The sequence below is a fragment of the Embiotoca jacksoni genome, unplaced genomic scaffold, assembly GCF_022577435.1.
Source record: "Embiotoca jacksoni isolate LCO1_2020_lvr unplaced genomic scaffold, fEmbJac1.0.p SCAF_5, whole genome shotgun sequence".
Taxonomy (NCBI): Eukaryota; Metazoa; Chordata; class Actinopteri; family Embiotocidae; genus Embiotoca; species Embiotoca jacksoni.
The window spans coordinates 23,818,279-23,842,038 of NW_027185403.1; the positions used below are offsets into that span (position 1 = coordinate 23,818,279).

The 23,760-nt window shown below is 36.2% G+C and overlaps 1 protein-coding gene across 2 annotated transcripts; it reads left to right on the plus strand.

The window, feature by feature from the left end:
* The first annotated feature begins 190 nt into the window (after window positions 1-190).
* Window positions 191-23,760, plus strand: LOC138211188 (nocturnin-like). 2 transcript variants are annotated; one of them, XM_069170902.1, is made up of 3 exons: window positions 191-683; window positions 20,391-20,669; window positions 22,512-23,760. In XM_069170902.1, exons 1-3 carry the CDS (start codon window positions 494-496, stop codon window positions 23,330-23,332), a joined length of 1,290 nt encoding a protein of 429 aa, XP_069027003.1. In that variant the 5' UTR covers window positions 191-493; the 3' UTR covers window positions 23,333-23,760. The 2 variants fall into 2 exon arrangements, with proteins under 2 accessions (XP_069027003.1, XP_069027004.1); XM_069170903.1 differs by lacking the exon at window positions 191-683 and adding an exon at window positions 15,900-16,009.

Genomic DNA, 23,760 nt, shown 5'->3' on the forward strand with positions numbered 1-23,760 from the left:
GGCGTGCTGCTGACGTCCGCGGACGTCACTGCTGTCCAATAAGCGCACTCAACGCCGATTGGCTTGTCCATGGAAGGGTCACGCCCTCTTCTCGCCTCTTCGGAACAAACGTCAGTGCGGACCGAACCACCGGTGACAGGAGGGGGAGACGTGTGTGAAGCAGCTCTGAATCCAGACTTTTATCGGTCTGTGAGGATTATAAAACATTCAGATACACTCTGATCGAAGTGAACTCGCTTCTTCTCGACTGAAGTCGACTCCAGTCCTGTTGTGCTGCCCGCTACAAACCGCAGCGGACCGGTCCATTATCGCTCGCCCCTCAGCCGCCGGTGTTCCGGGACTCGCTGGAAACATGATGTAACTTTTACCGGCTTTCTGTTACCGTCAATAGCACAGGTGGAAACCGGTGTCCGCGTGCCGGGAACATTCCCGGGCTGTCAGGAGCACAGGGCTCGGTTTGGCTTCGTCTCTGTTGGACTCAGCTCGGTACGGAATGAATCCCGCGCGTCGCTGCTCGGTTTTATTCAGCCAGCTATGTGTGTCCTCGCGGGGGGGACAAGTGGCCACGAGACCGTTTTCACCGGCAGCAGTGTCAGCCCCGGCGGGAGCCCGGTACTGTCACCCCGGTGTCGGAGGAGGAGGAGGAGCGGGTCCCCAGCTGAGGCCCAGCGGAGCGGCAGCAGGTAGGCTCCACTTTAGTCTGAGCTCACACCAAAGTCCATTGAGAAAAGTGAACTTTTAAGCGCTCTGTCATCACGACGCTGAAGTTCGCTTCCGACTCGGTCCTGAAGAGGGAAGTGAAGGGGACTTACTGACAGCTGAGACACTCATTGTCCGTTTTTTTGGACCTGTTAATGATGTTAAAGCGTCTTAGACACTTTAGAGGAAGCAGGAACTCTCTCTGAAACACATTTTCTATTTTAGGAAACCTTTTTTCTATTTGTAAAAATCAAAACAAGCTACATTTCACTGCTTTTTTCACCTCTAGACCACAATAGAATAAAATTAATGGAGTCAAATGACCCTTTTTTCGTTTCCACAAATGGAATAAAGGTTTCACAAATCACCAAAATAATCTTTAGTCTCCCTGTGATAATCTAGTACCGTAGTTTTGGACCTGGACAGGATCTAATGTGGCTCAGATATAAAACACAAACTGGATAGAAAACACAGACTGGATATAGAACTACAGACTTGATAGAAAACTACAGACTAGATATAAAACTACAGACTAGATATAAAACATAGACTGGATAGAAAACACAGACTGGATATAGAACTACAGACTGGATATAAAACATAGACTGGATATAAAACACACTGGATATAAAACAGACTGGATACAAAACTACAGACTGGATATAAAACATAGACTGGATATAAAACTACAGACTGGATATAAACTACAGACTGGATATAAACCACAGACTGGATGTAAAACTACAGACTGGATGTAAAACATAGACTGGATATAAAACTACAGACTGGATGTAAAACATAGACTGGATGTAAAACATAGACTGGATATACAACTACAGACTGGATATACAACTACAGACTGGATATAAAACATAGACTGGATAGAAAACACAGACTGGATATAAAACATAGACTGGAAAGAAAACATAGACTGGATAGAAAACATAGACTAGATAGAAAACACAGACTGGATAGAAAACACAGACTAGATATACAACTACAGACTGGATAGAAAACACAGACTGGATATAGAACTACAGACTGGATATGGAACTACAGACTGGATATAAAACTACAGACTGGATATAAAACTACAGACTAGATATAAAACATAGACTGGATAGAAAACACAGACTGGATAGAAAACACAGACTGGATATAAAACTACAGACTGGATATAAAACTACAGACTGGATATAAAACACACTGGATATAAAACAGACTGGATACAAAACTACAGACTGGATATAAAACATAGACTGGATATAAAACATAGACTGGATATAAAACACAGACTGGATATAAAACACAGACTGGATATAAACTACAGACTGGATATAAAACATAGACCGGATATAAAACTACAGACCAGATATAAAACTACAGACTGGATATAAAACTACAGACCGGATATAAAACTACAGACTGGATGTAAAACATAGACTGGATATACAACTACAGACTCGATATACAACTACAGACTGGATATAAAACATAGACTGGATAGAAAACTACAGACTGGATAGAAAACATAGACTGGATATAAAACACAGACCGGATATACAACTACAGACTGGATATACAACTACAGGCTGGATAGAAAACATAGACTGGATAGAAAACACAGACTGGATATAAAACATAGACTGGAAAGAAAACATAGACTGGATAGAAAACATAGACTAGATAGAAAACACAGACTGGATAGAAAACACAGACTAGATATACAACTACAGACTGGATAGAAAACACAGACTGGATATAGAACTACAGACTGGATATAGAACTACAGACTGGATATAAAACTACAGACTGGATATAAAACTACAGACTAGATATAAAACATAGACTGGATAGAAAACACAGACTGGATAGAAAACACAGACTGGATATAAAACTACAGACTGGATATAAAACTACAGACTGGATATAAAACACACTGGATATAAAACAGACTGGATACAAAACTACAGACTGGATATAAAACATAGACTGGATATAAAACATAGACTGGATATAAAACACAGACTGGATATAAAACACAGACTGGATATAAACTACAGACCAGATATAAAACTACAGACCAGATATAAAACTACAGACCGGATATAAAACTACAGACCGGATATAAAACTACAGACTGGATATAAAACTACAGACTGGATATAAAACTACAGACTGGATATAAAACTACAGACTGGATATAAAACAGACTGGATATAAAACAGACTGGGTACAAAACTACAGACTGGATATAAAACTACATACTGGATATAAAACACAGACTGGATATAAAACACAGACTGGATATAAAACAGACTGGATATAAAACTATAGACTGGATATAAAACACACTGGATATAAAACAGACTGGATACAAAACTACAGACTGGATATAAAACATAGACTGGATATAAAACATAGACTGGATATAAAACAGACTGAATATAAAACACACTGGATATAAAACAGATTGGATACAAAACTACAGACTGGATATAAAACATAGACTGGATATAAAACACAGACTGGATATCAAACATAGACTGGATATAAAACTACAGACTGGATATAAACTACAGACTGGATATAAACTACAGACTGGATGTAAAACTACAGACTGGATGTAAAACATAGACTGGATGTAAAACACAGACTGGATATAAAACAGACTGGATACAAAACAGACTGGATACAAAACTACAGACTGGATATAAAACATAGACTGGATATAAAACAGACTGGATATAAAACAGACTGGATATAAAACTACAGACTGGATATAAAACATAGACTGGATATAAAACACAGACTGGATATCAAACATAGACTGGATATAAAACAGACTGGATATAAAACTACAGACTGGATATAAAACTACAGACTGGATGTAAAACTACAGACTGGATGTAAAACATAGACTGGATGTAAAACATAGACTGGATATACAACTACAGACTGGATATACAACTACAGACTGGATATAAAACATAGACTGGATAGAAAACTACAGACTGGATAGAAAACATAGACTGGATATAAAACACAGACCGGATATACAACTACAGACTGGGTAGAAAACTACAGACTGGATAGAAAACATAGACTGGATAGAAAACACAGACTGGATATCAAACATAGACTGGATATAAAACAGACTGGATATAAAACTACAGACTGGATATAAACTACAGACTGGATATAAAACTACAGACTGGATATAAAACTACAGACTGGATATAGAACTACAGACTGGATATAAAACTACAGACTGGATATAAAACTACAGACTAGATATAAAACATAGACTGGATAGAAAACTACAGACTGGATATAAAACACAGACTGGATATAAAACAGACTGGATACAAAACTACAGACTGGATATAAAACATAGACTGGATATAAAACATAGACTGGATATAAAACACAGACTGGATATAAAACACAGACTGGATATAAACTACAGACTGGATATAAAACATAGACCGGATATAAAACTACAGACCAGATATAAAACTACAGACTGGATATAAAACTACAGACCGGATATAAAACTACAGACTGGATGTAAAACATAGACTGGATATACAACTACAGACTCGATATACAACTACAGACTGGATATAAAACATAGACTGGATAGAAAACTACAGACTGGATAGAAAACTACAGACCGGATATAAAACTACAGACTGGATGTAAAACATAGACTGGATATACAACTACAGACTCGATATACAACTACAGACTGGATATAAAACATAGACTGGATAGAAAACTACAGACTGGATAGAAAACATAGACTGGATATAAAACACAGACCGGATATACAACTACAGACTGGATATACAACTACAGGCTGGATAGAAAACATAGACTGGATAGAAAACACAGACTGGATATAAAACATAGACTGGAAAGAAAACATAGACTGGATAGAAAACATAGACTAGATAGAAAACACAGACTGGATAGAAAACACAGACTAGATATACAACTACAGACTGGATAGAAAACACAGACTGGATATAGAACTACAGACTGGATATAGAACTACAGACTGGATATAAAACTACAGACTGGATATAAAACTACAGACTAGATATAAAACATAGACTGGATAGAAAACACAGACTGGATAGAAAACACAGACTGGATATAAAACTACAGACTGGATATAAAACTACAGACTGGATATAAAACACACTGGATATAAAACAGACTGGATACAAAACTACAGACTGGATATAAAACATAGACTGGATATAAAACATAGACTGGATATAAAACACAGACTGGATATAAAACACAGACTGGATATAAACTACAGACCAGATATAAAACTACAGACCAGATATAAAACTACAGACCGGATATAAAACTACAGACTGGATATAAAACTACAGACTGGATATAAAACTACAGACTGGATATAAAACTACAGACTGGATATAAAACAGACTGGATATAAAACAGACTGGGTACAAAACTACAGACTGGATATAAAACTACATACTGGATATAAAACATAGACTGGATATAAAACACAGACTGCATATAAAACACAGACTGGATATAAAACAGACTGGATATAAAACTATAGACTGGATATAAAACACACTGGATATAAAACAGACTGGATACAAAACTACAGACTGGATATAAAACATAGACTGGATATAAAACAGACTGAATATAAAACACACTGGATATAAAACAGATTGGATACAAAACTACAGACTGGATATAAAACATAGACTGGATATAAAACACAGACTGGATATCAAACATAGACTGGATATAAAACTACAGACTGGATATAAACTACAGACTGGATATAAACTACAGACTGGATGTAAAACTACAGACTGGATGTAAAACATAGACTGGATGTAAAACACAGACTGGATATAAAACAGACTGGATACAAAACAGACTGGATACAAAACTACAGACTGGATATAAAACATAGACTGGATATAAAACAGACTGGATATAAAACAGACTGGATATAAAACTACAGACTGGATATAAAACATAGACTGGATATAAAACACAGACTGGATATCAAACATAGACTGGATATAAAACAGACTGGATATAAAACTACAGACTGGATATAAAACTACAGACTGGATGTAAAACTACAGACTGGATGTAAAACATAGACTGGATGTAAAACATAGACTGGATATACAACTACAGACTGGATATACAACTACAGACTGGATATAAAACATAGACTGGATAGAAAACTACAGACTGGATAGAAAACATAGACTGGATATAAAACACAGACCGGATATACAACTACAGACTGGGTAGAAAACTACAGACTGGATAGAAAACATAGACTGGATAGAAAACACAGACTGGATATCAAACATAGACTGGATATAAAACTACAGACTGGATATAAAACTACAGACTGGATATAAACTACAGACTGGATATAAAACTACAGACTGGATATAAAACTACAGACTGGATGTAAAACTACAAACTGGATGTAAAACATAGACTGGATGTAAAACACAGACTGGATATAAAACAGACTGGATATAAAACAGACTGAATATAAAACACACTGGATATAAAACAGACTGGATACAAAACTACAGACTGGATATAAAACATAGACTGGATATAAAACAGACTGAATATAAAACACACTGGATATAAAACAGATTGGATACAAAACTACAGACTGGATGTAAAGCATAGACTGGATGTAAAACACAGACTGGATATAAAACTATAGACTGGATATAAAACAGACTGGATATAAAACAGACTGAATATAAAACACACTGGATATAAAACAGACTGGATACAAAACTACAGACTGGATATAAAACATAGACTGGATATAAAACAGACTGAATATAAAACACACTGGATATAAAACAGATTGGATACAAAACTACAGACTGGATATAAAACACAGACTGGATATCAAACATAGACTGGATACAAAACAGACTGGATATAAAACTACAGACTGGATATAAACTACAGACTGGATATAAAACTACAGACTGGATATAAAACTACAGACTGGATATAAAACACAGACTGGATATCAAACATAGACTGGATACAAAACAGACTGGATATAAAACTACAGACTGGATATAAAACTACAGACTAGATATAAAACTACAGCCTAGATATAAAACATAGACTGGATAGAAAACACAGACTGGATATAAAACTACAGACTGGATAGAAAACATAGACTGGATATAAAACACACTGGATATAAAACAGACTGGATACAAAACTACAGACTGGATATAAAACATAGACTGGATATAAAACATAGACTGGATATAAAACACAGACTGGATATAAAACACAGACTGGATATAAACTACGGACTGGATATAAAACATAGACCGGATATAAAACTACAGACCAGATATAAAACTACAGACCGGATATAAATCTACAGACTAGATGTAAAACTACAGACCGGATATAAAACTACAGACTGGATATAAAACTACAGACTGGATATAAAACTACAGACTGGATATAAAACTACAGACTGGATATAAAACAGACTGGATATAAAACAGACTGGGTACAAAACTACAGACTGGATATAAAACTACAGACTGGATATAAAACACAGACTGGATATAAAACACAGACTGGATATAAAACTATAGACTGGATATAAAACTATAGACTGGATATAAAACACACTGGATATAAAACAGACTGGATACAAAACTACAGACTGGATATAAAACATAGACTGGATATAAAACATAGACTGGATATAAAACAGACTGAATATAAAACACTGGATATAAAACAGATTGGATACAAAACTACAGACTGGATATAAAACATAGACTGGATATAAAACACAGACTGGATATCAAACATAGACTGGATATAAAACTACAGACTGGATATAAACTACAGACTGGATATAAACTACAGACTGGATATAAAACTACAGACTGGATGTAAAACTACAGACTGGATGTAAAACATAGACTGGATGTAAAACACAGACTGGATATAAAACTATAGACTGGATATAAAACAGACTGGATACAAAACAGACTGGATACAAAACTACAGACTGGATATAAAACATAGACTGGATATAAAACAGACTGAATATAAAACACAGACTGGATATAAAACAGACTGGATATAAAACATAGACTGGATATAAAACACAGACTGGATATCAAACATAGACTGGATATAAAACAGACTGGATATAAAACTACAGACTGGATATAAACTACAGACTGGATATAAACTACAGACTGGATATAAAACTACAGACTGGATGTAAAACTACAAACTGGATGTAAAACATAGACTGGATGTAAAACATAGACTGGATATACAACTACAGACTGGATATACAACTACAGACTGGATATAAAACATAGACTGGATATAAAACACAGACCGGATATACAACTACAGACTGGATTGAAAACTACAGACTGGATAGAAAACATAGACTGGATATAAAACACAGACTGGATATCAAACATAGACTGGATATCAAACAGACTGGATATAAAACTACAGACTGGATATAAAACTACAGACTGGATATAAACTACAGACTGGATATAAAACTACAGACTGGATATAAAACTACAGACTGGATGTAAAACTACAGACTGGATGTAAAACATAGACTGGATGTAAAACACAGACTGGATATAAAACTATAGACTGGATATAAAACAGACTGGATATAAAACAGACTGAATATAAAACACACTGGATATAAAACAGACTGGATACAAAACTACAGACTGGATATAAAACATAGACTGGATATAAAACTACAGACTGGATATAAAACATAGACTGGATATAAAACAGACTGAATATAAAACACACTGGATATAAAACAGATTGGATACAAAACTACAGACTGGATGTAAAACTACAGACTGGATGTAAAACATAGACTGGATGTAAAACACAGACTGGATATAAAACTATAGACTGGATATAAAACAGACTGGATATAAAACAGACTGAATATAAAACACACTGGATATAAAACAGACTGGATACAAAACTACAGACTGGATATAAAACAGACTGAATATAAAACACACTGGATATAAAACAGATTGGATACAAAACTACAGACTGGATATCAAACATAGACTGGATACAAAACAGACTGGATACAAAACAGACTGGATATAAAACTACAGACTGGATATAAAACTACAGACTGGATATAAAACATAGACTGGATATAAAACACAGACTGGATATCAAACATAGACTGGATACAAAACAGACTGGATATAAAACTACAGACTGGATATAAACTACAGACTGGATATAAAACTATAGACTGGATATAAAACAGACTGGATATAAAACAGACTGAATATAAAACACACTGGATATAAAACAGACTGGATACAAAACTACAGACTGGATATAAAACATAGACTGGATATAAAACAGACTGAATATAAAACACACTGGATATAAAACAGATTGGATACAAAACTACAGACTGGATATAAAACATAGACTGGATATAAAACACAGACTGGATATCAAACATAGACTGGATACAAAACAGACTGGATATAAAACTACAGACTGGATATAAAACTACAGACTGGATATAAAACATAGACTGGATATAAAACACAGACTGGATATCAAACATAGACTGGATACAAAACAGACTGGATATAAAACTACAGACTGGATATAAACTACAGACTGGATATAAAACTACAGACTGGATATAAAACTACAGACTGGATGTAAAACTACAGACTGGATGTAAAACATAGACTGGATGTAAAACATAGACTGGATGTAAAACATAGACTGGATAGAAAACTACAGACTGGATAGAAAACATAGACTGGATAGAAAACACAGACTGGATATAAAACATAGACTGGAAAGAAAACATAGACTGGATAGAAAACATAGACTAGATAGAAAACACAGACTGGATAGAAAACACAGACTGGATATAGAACTACAGACTAGATAGAAAACTACAGACTGGATATAAAACTACAGACTAGATAGAAAACTACAGACTAGATATAAAACATAGACTGGATAGAAAACACAGACTAGATATAGAAAACACAGACTGGATATAGAAAACACAGACTGGATAGAAAACTACAGACTGGATAGAAAACTACAGACTGGATAGAAAACAGACTGAATATAAAACACACTGGATATAAAACAGATTGGATACAAAACTACAGACTGGATATAAAACATAGACTGGATATAAAACACAGACTGGATATCAAACATAGACTAGATACAAAACAGACTGGATATAAAACTACAGACTGGATATAAACTACAGACTGGATATAAAACTACAGACTGGATATAAAACATAGACTGGATATAAAACACAGACTGGATATCAAACATAGACTGGATATAAAACAGACTGGATATAAAACTACAGACTGGATATAAACTACAGACTGGATATAAAACTACAGACTGGATATAAAACTATAGACTGAATATAAAACACACTGGATATAAAACAGACTGGATACAAAACTACAGACTGGATATAAAACATAGACTGGATATAAAACAGACTGAATATAAAACACACTGGATATAAAACAGATTGGATACAAAACTACAGACTGGATATAAAACATAGACTGGATATAAAACACAGACTGGATATCAAACATAGACTGGATACAAAACAGACTGGATATAAAACTACAGACTGGATATAAACTACAGACTGGATATAAAACTATAGACTGGATATAAAACAGACTGGATATAAAACAGACTGAATATAAAACACACTGGATATAAAACAGACTGGATACAAAACTACAGACTGGATATAAAACATAGACTGGATATAAAACAGACTGAATATAAAACACACTGGATATAAAACAGATTGGATACAAAACTACAGACTGGATATAAAACATAGACTGGATATAAAACACAGACTGGATATCAAACATAGACTGGATACAAAACAGACTGGATATAAAACTACAGACTGGATATAAACTACAGACTGGATATAAAACTACAGACTGGATATAAAACATAGACTGGATATAAAACACAGACTGGATATCAAACATAGACTGGATACAAAACAGACTGGATATAAAACTACAGACTGGATATAAACTACAGACTGGATATAAAACTACAGACTGGATATAAAACTACAGACTGGATGTAAAACATAGACTGGATGTAAAACATAGACTGGATGTAAAACATAGACTGGATAGAAAACTACAGACTGGATAGAAAACATAGACTGGATAGAAAACACAGACTGGATATAAAACATAGACTGGAAAGAAAACATAGACTGGATAGAAAACATAGACTAGATAGAAAACACAGACTGGATAGAAAACACAGACTGGATATAGAACTACAGACTGGATATAAAACTACAGACTGGATGTAAAACATAGACTGGATAGAAAACTACAGACTGGATAGAAAACATAGACTGGATATAAACTACAGACTGGATATAAAACTACAGACTGGATATAAAACATAGACTGGATATAAAACACAGACTGGATATCAAACATAGACTGGATATAAAACAGACTGGATATAAAACTACAGACTGGATATAAAACTACAGACTGGATATAAAACTATAGACTGAATATAAAACACACTGGATATAAAACAGACTGGATACAAAACTACAGACTGGATATAAAACATAGACTGGATATAAAACACAGACCGGATATACAACTACAGACTGGATTGAAAACTACAGACTGGATAGAAAACATAGACTGGATATAAAACACAGACTGGATATCAAACATAGACTGGATATCAAACAGACTGGATATAAAACTACAGACTGGATATAAAACTACAGACTGGATATAAACTACAGACTGGATATAAAACTACAGACTGGATATAAAACTACAGACTGGATGTAAAACTACAGACTGGATGTAAAACATAGACTGGATGTAAAACACAGACTGGATATAAAACTATAGACTGGATATAAAACAGACTGGATATAAAACAGACTGAATATAAAACACACTGGATATAAAACAGACTGGATACAAAACTACAGACTGGATATAAAACATAGACTGGATATAAAACTACAGACTGGATATAAAACATAGACTGGATATAAAACAGACTGAATATAAAACACACTGGATATAAAACAGATTGGATACAAAACTACAGACTGGATGTAAAACTACAGACTGGATGTAAAACATAGACTGGATGTAAAACACAGACTGGATATAAAACTATAGACTGGATATAAAACAGACTGGATATAAAACAGACTGAATATAAAACACACTGGATATAAAACAGACTGGATACAAAACTACAGACTGGATATAAAACAGACTGAATATAAAACACACTGGATATAAAACAGATTGGATACAAAACTACAGACTGGATATAAAACATAGACTGGATATAAAACACAGACTGGATATCAAACATAGACTGGATACAAAACAGACTGGATACAAAACAGACTGGATATAAAACTACAGACTGGATATAAAACTACAGACTGGATATAAAACATAGACTGGATATAAAACACAGACTGGATATCAAACATAGACTGGATACAAAACAGACTGGATATAAAACTACAGACTGGATATAAACTACAGACTGGATATAAAACTATAGACTGGATATAAAACAGACTGGATATAAAACAGACTGAATATAAAACACACTGGATATAAAACAGACTGGATACAAAACTACAGACTGGATATAAAACATAGACTGGATATAAAACAGACTGAATATAAAACACACTGGATATAAAACAGATTGGATACAAAACTACAGACTGGATATAAAACATAGACTGGATATAAAACACAGACTGGATATCAAACATAGACTGGATACAAAACAGACTGGATATAAAACTACAGACTGGATATAAACTACAGACTGGATATAAAACTACAGACTGGATATAAAACATAGACTGGATATAAAACACAGACTGGATATCAAACATAGACTGGATACAAAACAGACTGGATATAAAACTACAGACTGGATATAAACTACAGACTGGATATAAAACTACAGACTGGATATAAAACTACAGACTGGATGTAAAACTACAGACTGGATGTAAAACATAGACTGGATGTAAAACATAGACTGGATGTAAAACATAGACTGGATAGAAAACTACAGACTGGATAGAAAACATAGACTGGATAGAAAACACAGACTGGATATAAAACATAGACTGGAAAGAAAACATAGACTGGATAGAAAACATAGACTAGATAGAAAACACAGACTGGATAGAAAACACAGACTGGATATAGAACTACAGACTAGATAGAAAACTACAGACTGGATATAAAACTACAGACTAGATAGAAAACTACAGACTAGATATAAAACATAGACTGGATAGAAAACACAGACTAGATATAGAAAACACAGACTGGATATAGAAAACACAGACTGGATAGAAAACTACAGACTGGATAGAAAACTACAGACTGGATAGAAAACAGACTGAATATAAAACACACTGGATATAAAACAGATTGGATACAAAACTACAGACTGGATATAAAACATAGACTGGATATAAAACACAGACTGGATATCAAACATAGACTAGATACAAAACAGACTGGATATAAAACTACAGACTGGATATAAAACTACAGACTGGATATAAAACTACAGACTGGATATAAAACATAGACTGGATATAAAACACAGACTGGATATCAAACATAGACTGGATATAAAACAGACTGGATATAAAACTACAGACTGGATATAAACTACAGACTGGATATAAAACTACAGACTGGATATAAAACTATAGACTGAATATAAAACACACTGGATATAAAACAGACTGGATACAAAACTACAGACTGGATATAAAACATAGACTGGATATAAAACAGACTGAATATAAAACACACTGGATATAAAACAGATTGGATACAAAACTACAGACTGGATATAAAACATAGACTGGATATAAAACACAGACTGGATATCAAACATAGACTGGATACAAAACAGACTGGATATAAAACTACAGACTGGATATAAACTACAGACTGGATATAAAACTATAGACTGGATATAAAACAGACTGGATATAAAACAGACTGAATATAAAACACACTGGATATAAAACAGACTGGATACAAAACTACAGACTGGATATAAAACATAGACTGGATATAAAACAGACTGAATATAAAACACACTGGATATAAAACAGATTGGATACAAAACTACAGACTGGATATAAAACATAGACTGGATATAAAACACAGACTGGATATCAAACATAGACTGGATACAAAACAGACTGGATATAAAACTACAGACTGGATATAAACTACAGACTGGATATAAAACTACAGACTGGATATAAAACATAGACTGGATATAAAACACAGACTGGATATCAAACATAGACTGGATACAAAACAGACTGGATATAAAACTACAGACTGGATATAAACTACAGACTGGATATAAAACTACAGACTGGATATAAAACTACAGACTGGATGTAAAACATAGACTGGATGTAAAACATAGACTGGATGTAAAACATAGACTGGATAGAAAACTACAGACTGGATAGAAAACATAGACTGGATAGAAAACACAGACTGGATATAAAACATAGACTGGAAAGAAAACATAGACTGGATAGAAAACATAGACTAGATAGAAAACACAGACTGGATAGAAAACACAGACTGGATATAGAACTACAGACTGGATATAAAACTACAGACTGGATGTAAAACATAGACTGGATGTAAAACATAGACTGGATGTAAAACATAGACTGGATAGAAAACTACAGACTGGATAGAAAACATAGACTGGATATAAACTACAGACTGGATATAAAACTACAGACTGGATATAAAACATAGACTGGATATAAAACACAGACTGGATATCAAACATAGACTGGATATAAAACAGACTGGATATAAAACTACAGACTGGATATAAAACTACAGACTGGATATAAAACTACAGACTGGATATAAAACTATAGACTGAATATAAAACACACTGGATATAAAACAGACTGGATACAAAACTACAGACTGGATATAAAACATAGACTGGATATAAAACACAGACTGGATATCAAACATAGACTGGATACAAAACAGACTGGATATAAAACTACAGACTGGATATAAAACTACAGACTGGATATAAAACATAGACTGGATATAAAACACAGACTGGATATCAAACATAGACTGGATACAAAACAGACTGGATATAAAACTACAGACTGGATATAAAACTACAGACTGGATATAAAACTACAGACTGGATATAAAACTACAGACTTGATGTAAAACATAGACTGGATGTAAAACATAGACTGGATGTAAAACATAGACTGGATATACAACTACAGACTGGATATACAACTACAGACTGGATATACAACTACAGACTGGATAGAAAACATAGACCGGATAGAAAACACAGACCGGATATACAACTACAGACTGGATAGAAAACTACAGACTGGATAGAAAACATAGACTGGATAGAAAACATAGACTGGATATAAAACATAGACTGGAAAGAAAACATAGACTGGATAGAAAACATAGACTAGATAGAAAACACAGACTGGATAGAAAACACAGACTGGATATAGAACTACAGACTAGATATAAAACTACAGACTGGATATAAAACTACAGACTAGATATAAAACTACAGACTAGATATAAAACATAGACTGGATAGAAAACACAGACTAGATATAGAAAACACAGACTGGATATAGAAAACACAGACTGGATAGAAAACTACAGACTGGATAGAAAACAGACTGCTGGTTGATGACATCACTGATGGTTGATGACATCACTGCTGGTTGATGACATCACTGATTGTTAATCAACCAGGCAGAAGACAGACAGACAGACACGCTGCTCTGTGTGTGCTGGAGAGAGAGGGAGAACATTCCTCACTGAGTCTCCTCCTTCATCCTGCTGCCACGGCAACCACAGCGATGATCAATGTCTCATGAGAGTCACGCTGTCCTTCCAAACCCACATCCAGCTGAGCGCCTGACCCACTCAGTCCGGAGACCAACCGTGTGTGCGTGTGTCAGCGGTCCGGCGTCTCATGCTGAAGCTTTTGGTGTCCACTTGTCTCTGATGCAGTGTCCTGGTGGATGGACCGGTCTCTGTCCAGGTGACGTCGTCAGGTGATCAGCTGTTGTTTGTTTTTGACATGCAGGATGGTGACAGCTATGAAGCCTACCGACGTTGATGGACTGTCGTCAAACATGTTTGTTTTCAGGAGTTTTTGTTATTGTGAATGGACAGCATGATGCCAATGTGACAGCTCTGATGTGTGTGTGTGTGTGTGTGTGTGTGTGTGTGTGTGTGTTTGTGTGTGTGTGTGTGTGTGTGTTATTATTATTATTATAATAGCAGCAGGTTTTAATTGAGGCCTGTTGACTGTAATAAACAGTACCAACGGTGTGACTGAAACACCAACGGTGTTTAACCGTGTGACCAGATCCGTCAGTGAACCGGGCAGGGAACAGAGCTGCTTCCTGTTCTCCACAGTCAGCATCTCTCATCACTATGGCAACCTCAGTAATGAAGAAACCTCATTGGTCCTTGTGTGTCTCTCTCTTCAATTCTGAGACAGCTCACTGTGTCTCTCAGCCCTCTCGAGGTCATTGTGTCGGGGAGAGGTGTGTGGGGAGGGGGTGGGGAGGGTGAGACAGATCAGCGGGGACAGACAGAGAGAGTGGCAGCTCTGTGATGGAAGAGAGGAGATGGAGTGAGATGGTCCTGGTGTCCACACGTAGCAGGACGAGGCAGGAGACATTGGATGAAGATGGAGTGCAGGGGACACATCGGTCCTTCCTCTTCCACCTCTTATGTGGTATTTATATTGGTATTTATATGGTATTTATATGGTATTTAATTGGTATTTATATTGGTATTTATATTGGTATTTATATTGGTATTAATATGGTATTCATATTGGTATTTATATGGTATTTATATGGTATTTAATTGGTATTTATATTGGTATTTATATTGGTATTTATATTGGTATTAATATGGTATTTATATTGGTATTTATATTGGTATTTATATGGTATTTATATTGGTATTTATATGGTATTTATATTGGTATTTATATTGGTATTTATATTGGTATTTGTATGGTATTTATATTGGTATTTATATGGTATTTATATTGGTATTTATATGGTATTTATATTGGTATTTATATTGGTATTTATATTGGTATTTATATGGTATTTATATTGGTATTTATATGGTATTTATATTGGTATTTGTATTGGTATTTATATTGGTATTTATATTGGTATTTATATTGGTATTTATATGGTATTTATATTGGTATTTATATTGGTATTTGTATGGTATTTGTATTGGTATTTGTATGGTATTTGTATGGTATTTATATTGGTATTTATATTGGTATTTGTATGGTATTTATATTAGTATTTATATCGGTATTTATATGGTATTTATATTGGTATTTATATGGTATTTATATTGGTATTTGTATTGGTATTTGTATGGTTTTTATATTGGTATTTGTATGGTATTTATATTGGTATTTATATCGGTATTTATATGGTATTTATATTGGTATTTGTATGGTATTTATATTGGTATTTATATTGGTATTTATATGGTATTAATATGGTATTTATATTGTATTTATATTGGTATTTATATCGGTATTTATATGGTATTTATATTGGTATTTGTATGGTATTTATATTGGTATTAATATGGTATTTATATGGTATTTATATTGGTATTAATATGGTATTTATATTGGTATTTATATTGGTATTTATATGGTATTTATATTGGTATTTATATTGGTATTTATATTGGTATTTGTATGGTATTTATATTGGTATTTATATTGGTATTTATATTGGTATTTATATGGTATTTATATTGGTATTAATATGGTATTTATATGGTATTTATATTGGTATTAATATGGTATTTATATTGGTATTAATATGGTATTTATATTGGTATTTATATTGGTATTTATATGGTATTTATATTGGTATTTATATGGTATTTATATTGGTATTTATATTGGTATTTATATCGGTATTTATATGGTATTTATATTGGTATTTATATGGTATTTATATTGGTATTTATATTGGTATTTATATCGGTATTTGTATGGTATTTATATTGGTATTTGTATGGTATTTATATTGGTATTTATATTGGTATTTATATTGGTATTTATATTGGTATTTATATGGTATTTATATTGGTATTTATATTGGTATTTGTATGGTATTTATATTGGTATTTATATTGGTATTTATATTGGTATTTATATCGGTATTTGTATGGTATTTATATTGGTATTTGTATGGTATTTATATTGGTATTTATATTGGTATTTATATCGGTATTTGTATGGTATTTATATTGGTATTTGTATGGTATTTATATTGGTATTTATATTGGTATTAATATGGTATTTATATTGGTATTTATATTGGTATTTATATGGTATTTATATTGGTATTTATATGGTATTTATATTGGTATTTATATTGGTATTTATATCGGTATTTATATGGTATTTATATTGGTATTTATATGGTATTTATATTGGTATTTATATTGGTATTTATATCGGTATTTGTATGGTATTTATATTGGTATTTGTATGGTATTTATATTGGTATTTATATTGGTATTTATATTGGTATTTATATTGGTATTTATATTGGTATTTATATGGTATTTATATCGGTATTTGTATGGTATTTATATTGGTATTTGTATGGTATTTATATTGGTATTTATATTGGTATTTATATGGTATTTATATTGGTATTTATATTGGTATTTGTATGGTATTTGTATTGGTATTTGTATGGTATTTATATGGTATTTATATTGGTATTTATATTGGTATTTATATCGGTATTTGTATGGTATTTATATTGGTATTTGTATGGTATTTATATTGGTATTTATATTGGTATTTATATTGGTATTTATATGGTATTTATATTGGTATTTATATTGGTATTTGTATGGTATTTGTATTGGTATTTGTATGGTATTTATATTGGTATTTATATTGGTATTTATATTGGTATTTATATTGGTATTTATATTGGTATTTATATTGGTATTTATATGGTATTTATATTGGTATTTGTATGGTATTTATATTGGTATTTATATTGGTATTTATATTGGTATTTATATCGGTATTTGTATGGTATTTATATTGGTATTTGTATGGTATTTATATTGGTATTTATATTGGTATTTATATCGGTATTTGTATGGTATTTATATTGGTATTTGTATGGTATTTATATTGGTATTTATATTGGTATTAATATGGTATTTATATTGGTATTTATATTGGTATTTATATGGTATTTATATTGGTATTTATATGGTATTTATATTGGTATTTATATTGGTATTTATATCGGTATTTATATGGTATTTATATTGGTATTTATATGGTATTTATATTGGTATTTATATTGGTATTTATATCGGTATTTGTATGGTATTTATATTGGTATTTGTATGGTATTTATATTGGTATTTATATTGGTATTTATATTGGTATTTATATTGGTATTTATATTGGTATTTATATGGTATTTATATCGGTATTTGTATGGTATTTATATTGGTATTTGTATGGTATTTATATTGGTATTTATATTGGTATTTATATGGTATTTATATTGGTATTTATATTGGTATTTGTATGGTATTTGTATTGGTATTTGTATGGTATTTATATGGTATTTATATTGGTATTTATATTGGTATTTATATCGGTATTTGTATGGTATTTATATTGGTATTTGTATGGTATTTATATTGGTATTTATATTGGTATTTATATTGGTATTTATATGGTATTTATATTGGTATTTATATTGGTATTTGTATGGTATTTGTATTGGTATTTGTATGGTATTTATATTGGTATTTATATTGGTATTTATATTGGTATTTGTATGGTATTTATATTGGTATTTATATTAGTATTTATATCGGTATTTATATGGTATTTATATTGGTATTTATATTGGTATTTATATTAGTATTTATATCGGTATTTATATGGTATTTATATTGGTATTTATATGGTATTTATATTGGTCAGTCTTCGTCCTGATGTCCAGTCTTCGTCCTGATGTGATGTGATTGTGTCCTCATGTTCAGCCCTTCAGTGAGCGGTCCGAACAGTCGGTGTCCTCCAGAACATCTTGAACCTCGGACCCGTCTGTATTCATGAAGCTCCCTCTGGTAAACAGAGCAGGCTGAAGACTCGCTGCCCTTCACAAAGGTCGCTATTTACTCTGAACATGGCCGAGCTGAAGCTGCAAAATCAGGTCCCAGAGAGTCCCAGCAGGGTCTGCAGACCGTCTGGAAGTGGACACAAAGCAGCAGCTGTAAAGCGTGGAGCCTCTGAGGACTTGGAACAAACGTTCCAGAACCTGAGTGACATCAGATATCAGAATGAAGCTGACTGCAGCCTTCAGCTTCCTGTTTGTCTCCCTGCAGTGTGTCCGATGGGCGGCGGCAGCAGCAGGTTGTTTGGGACTCTGGCCCAGACCCTGAACAGCGCCCCCTTGGCCCAGCCTGACCCGTACTCAGAGGAGAACCCAGACGCCGACCCGGTTGAGGTGGACCCGGACCAGCTGCTGAGAGAGTGCGAGGAGGCCCTGCAGAGGCGCCCGGCGCGGCCACACCGGGACATGGTCTATCCCAGCGGCCCGGTGCCGCACCCCCACCTCCACAACCCCTCCATACGGGTCATGCAGTGGAACATACTTGCACAAGGTAGGTGTGGATATGTGATTCCAGAAGTCGTGTTGAGTGGACATAACCACGCCCTTGTGGACGGGAGGGGGGGGGGGGGGGGGGGTCGGATACCGTATATAAAAAAATATGGTAAAATTTGTCTTTGACTGTTTACTAAGTGAATAAATGAAAGTTTACAATGTTGAGTGTCGTAACTACCTGAAATGTTATGTTTTGAGGATGTTCCTCCCTGATCTGTTGGTCAAGATATACACTGCTCCAAAAAATAAAGGGACCACTAAAACAAGTCAATGTAACTCCAATCAATCCCACTTCTGTGAAATCAACGTGTCCAGTTTGGATCAACACTGATTGAGGATCAGTTTCACCTGCTGTTGTACAAATGGAACAAACAGGTGGAAATGAGGCAATTATCAAGACAACCCTATAAAGGAACGGTTCTGCAGGTGGTGACCACAGACCGTTTCTCTGTCCTCGTCCTTTCTGGATGATTTTTGTCCCTTTTGCATTTTGCCAGTGTCCTCACCACTAGAGGGAGCATGAGGTGTCTCCAACCCACAGAAGTTGTTCAGGTAGTGCAGCTCATCCAGGATGGCACATCAATGCACGCTGTGGCAAGAAGGTTTGCTGTGTCTGTCAGCACAGTGTCAAGAGGACGGAGGACATACCGGGAGACGGGCCGGTCCACCAGGAGACGTGGAGGGGGACGTAGGAGGACAACAACCCGGCAGCGGGACCGCTATCTGCTCCTTTGTGCAAGGAGGAACAGGAGGAGCGCTGCCAGAGCCCTACAAAATGACCTCCAGCAGGCCACTAATGTGCATGTTTCTGCTCAAACTGTCAGAAACAGACTCCATGAGGGCGGTACGAGGACCCGACGTCCACAAGTGGGGTCTGTGCTCACAGCCCAACACCGTGCGGGGCGATCGGACTTTACCGGAGAACACCGAGATCGGCAGCTTCTCCGTCGGCGCCCTGTGGTCTTCACGGACGAGAGCAGGTTCACACTGAGCACATGTGACAGACGTGACGGAGTCTGGAGACGCCGTGGAGAACGTTCTGCTGCCTGCAACGTCCTCCAGCGGGACCGGGTCGGCGGCGGGTCAGCGACGGTCTGGGGAGGCGTTTCTTCGGAGGGCAGCGCAGCCCTCCGTGTGCTAGCCAGAGGTACCCTGACTGCCATTAGGTCCCGGGATGAGATCCTCAGACCCGTTGAAGACCATCTGCTGGTGCAGCGGGTCCTGGGTTCTTCTGATGCAGGACAATGCTCGGCCTCATGTGCCTGGAGTGTGTCAGCAGTTCCTGCACGATGAAGGCATCGATGCTCCGGACCGGCCCGCCCGTCCCCCAGACCTGAATCCAATCCAGCACATCCGGGACATCGCGTCTCGTTCCGTCCTCCGACGCCACGTCCACCGCAGACTGTCCGGGAGTGGACCGATGCTTTGATCCGGGTCTGGGAGGAGATCCCTCAGGAGAACATCCGTGGTCTCATCAGGACCATGCCCAGGCGTTGTAGGGAGTGATACAGGCACGTGGAGGACACACACACTACTGAGACTCATTTGGACTTGTCTTCAGGAATCTCCACAGAAGTTGGATCAGCCTGTGATCTGATTTTTCCACTTTTATTTGGAGTATGATTCTGAATCCAGACCTCCATGGATAATGATTCTGATTTCCATTGATCATTCTGATGTTATTTTGTTCTCAACACATTCCACTATGTGATGAATCAAGATTTGAACTGGAATATTTCATTCATTGAGATCGAGGAGGTGTTGTTTAAGTGCTCCCTTTATTTTTTGGAGCAGTGTAGATCTGCTGGTCCGGTTCTGATCCTGAACTCTGTCGTTGCAGCTCTCGGTGAGGGGAAGGACGGCTTCATCCGCTGTCCGCTGGACGCCCTCAACTGGCATGAGAGGAAGTACCTGATCCTGGAGGAGATCCTGACGTACCGCCCAGACATCCTGTGTCTGCAGGAAGTGGACCACTACTACGACACCTTCCAGCCCATAATGGCCGGCCTGGGTTACCACGGCAGCTTCCTGGCCAAGCCCTGGTCTCCCTGTCTGGATGTGGAGCGGAACAACGGCCCCGACGGCTGCGCTCTGTTCTACCGCCGCTCCCGCTTCTCGCTGCGGGCCACGGCTCACCTGCGTCTGTCGGCCGTGACGATGCCCACCAACCAGGTGGCCATCGTCCAGACGCTGACCTGCCGGGCGACGGGCCGGCCGCTCTGCGTGGGCGTCACCCATCTGAAAGCTCGCAGCGGCTGGGAGAGGCTGCGCGGCGCGCAGGGCGCCGACCTGCTGCGCAGCCTGCGCAGCATCACGGCCCGCGGCGCCGTCCCGTTGGTCGTGTGCGGGGACTTTAACGCGGAGCCCTCGGAGGACGTTTACCAACGCTTCAGCTCCTCCCCGCTCCGCCTCAACTCCGCCTACAAGCTGCTGAGCCGCGACGGACAGACGGAGCCGGCCTACACCACTTGGAAGATCCGCCCGTCCGGAGAGAGCCGCGGCACGCTGGACTACATCTGGTACAGTGCCGACGCTCTGAGCGTCCACAGCCTACTGGACATCCCCACCGAGGACCAGATCGGACCGGACCGCCTCCCCTCGTACCACTACCCCTCCGACCACCTGTCGCTGCTCTGTGACGTCGGCTTCAGGGAGGACTGAGCGCGTCGGAGACTTCTAGAGCCACGTGGAGTTTGTACGTTAATGAAAGGACCGGAACCGAGACCCGGTCCGACCGCAGAGAGGAGCAACACAGAAATATTGAGGAGAAAGGACGGCGGACCTCCTGTCCTCTGGTCTCATGTCCATGATGGTCTGCTTGTTCCAGAATGAAGAGACACATAAACTGTCAAAGAAGGAAATGAGACGCGAGGTGTCACTCGGACTGAACTCCTGAACCCATCGTGGGTTCTTCCTGATGAAGACTGTCCTCTCCTCGGCGCTCCTGTGGTGATTTTAAATTGTTGCTCTTTCAGATTTTTGACAGTGCTAATCAGGATGGTGTTGTTGCTATGACTACGCTGAATATGAGAAATGTTAATATATATATATACATATATAAATAATATTAAAGTTTATTTTTGCTCTGA

Coding starts and splice junctions, on each gene's coding strand:
- LOC138211188 (XM_069170902.1), top strand. CDS start 494: ATGAATCCCGCGCGTCGCTGCTCGGTTTTATTCAGCCAGCTATGTGTG. Junction 684..20,390: donor GCCCAGCGGAGCGGCAGCAG/GTAGGCTCCACT, acceptor GTCTCCCTGCAG/TGTGTCCGATGGGCGGCGGC. Junction 20,670..22,511: donor GTGGAACATACTTGCACAAG/GTAGGTGTGGAT, acceptor CTGTCGTTGCAG/CTCTCGGTGAGGGGAAGGAC.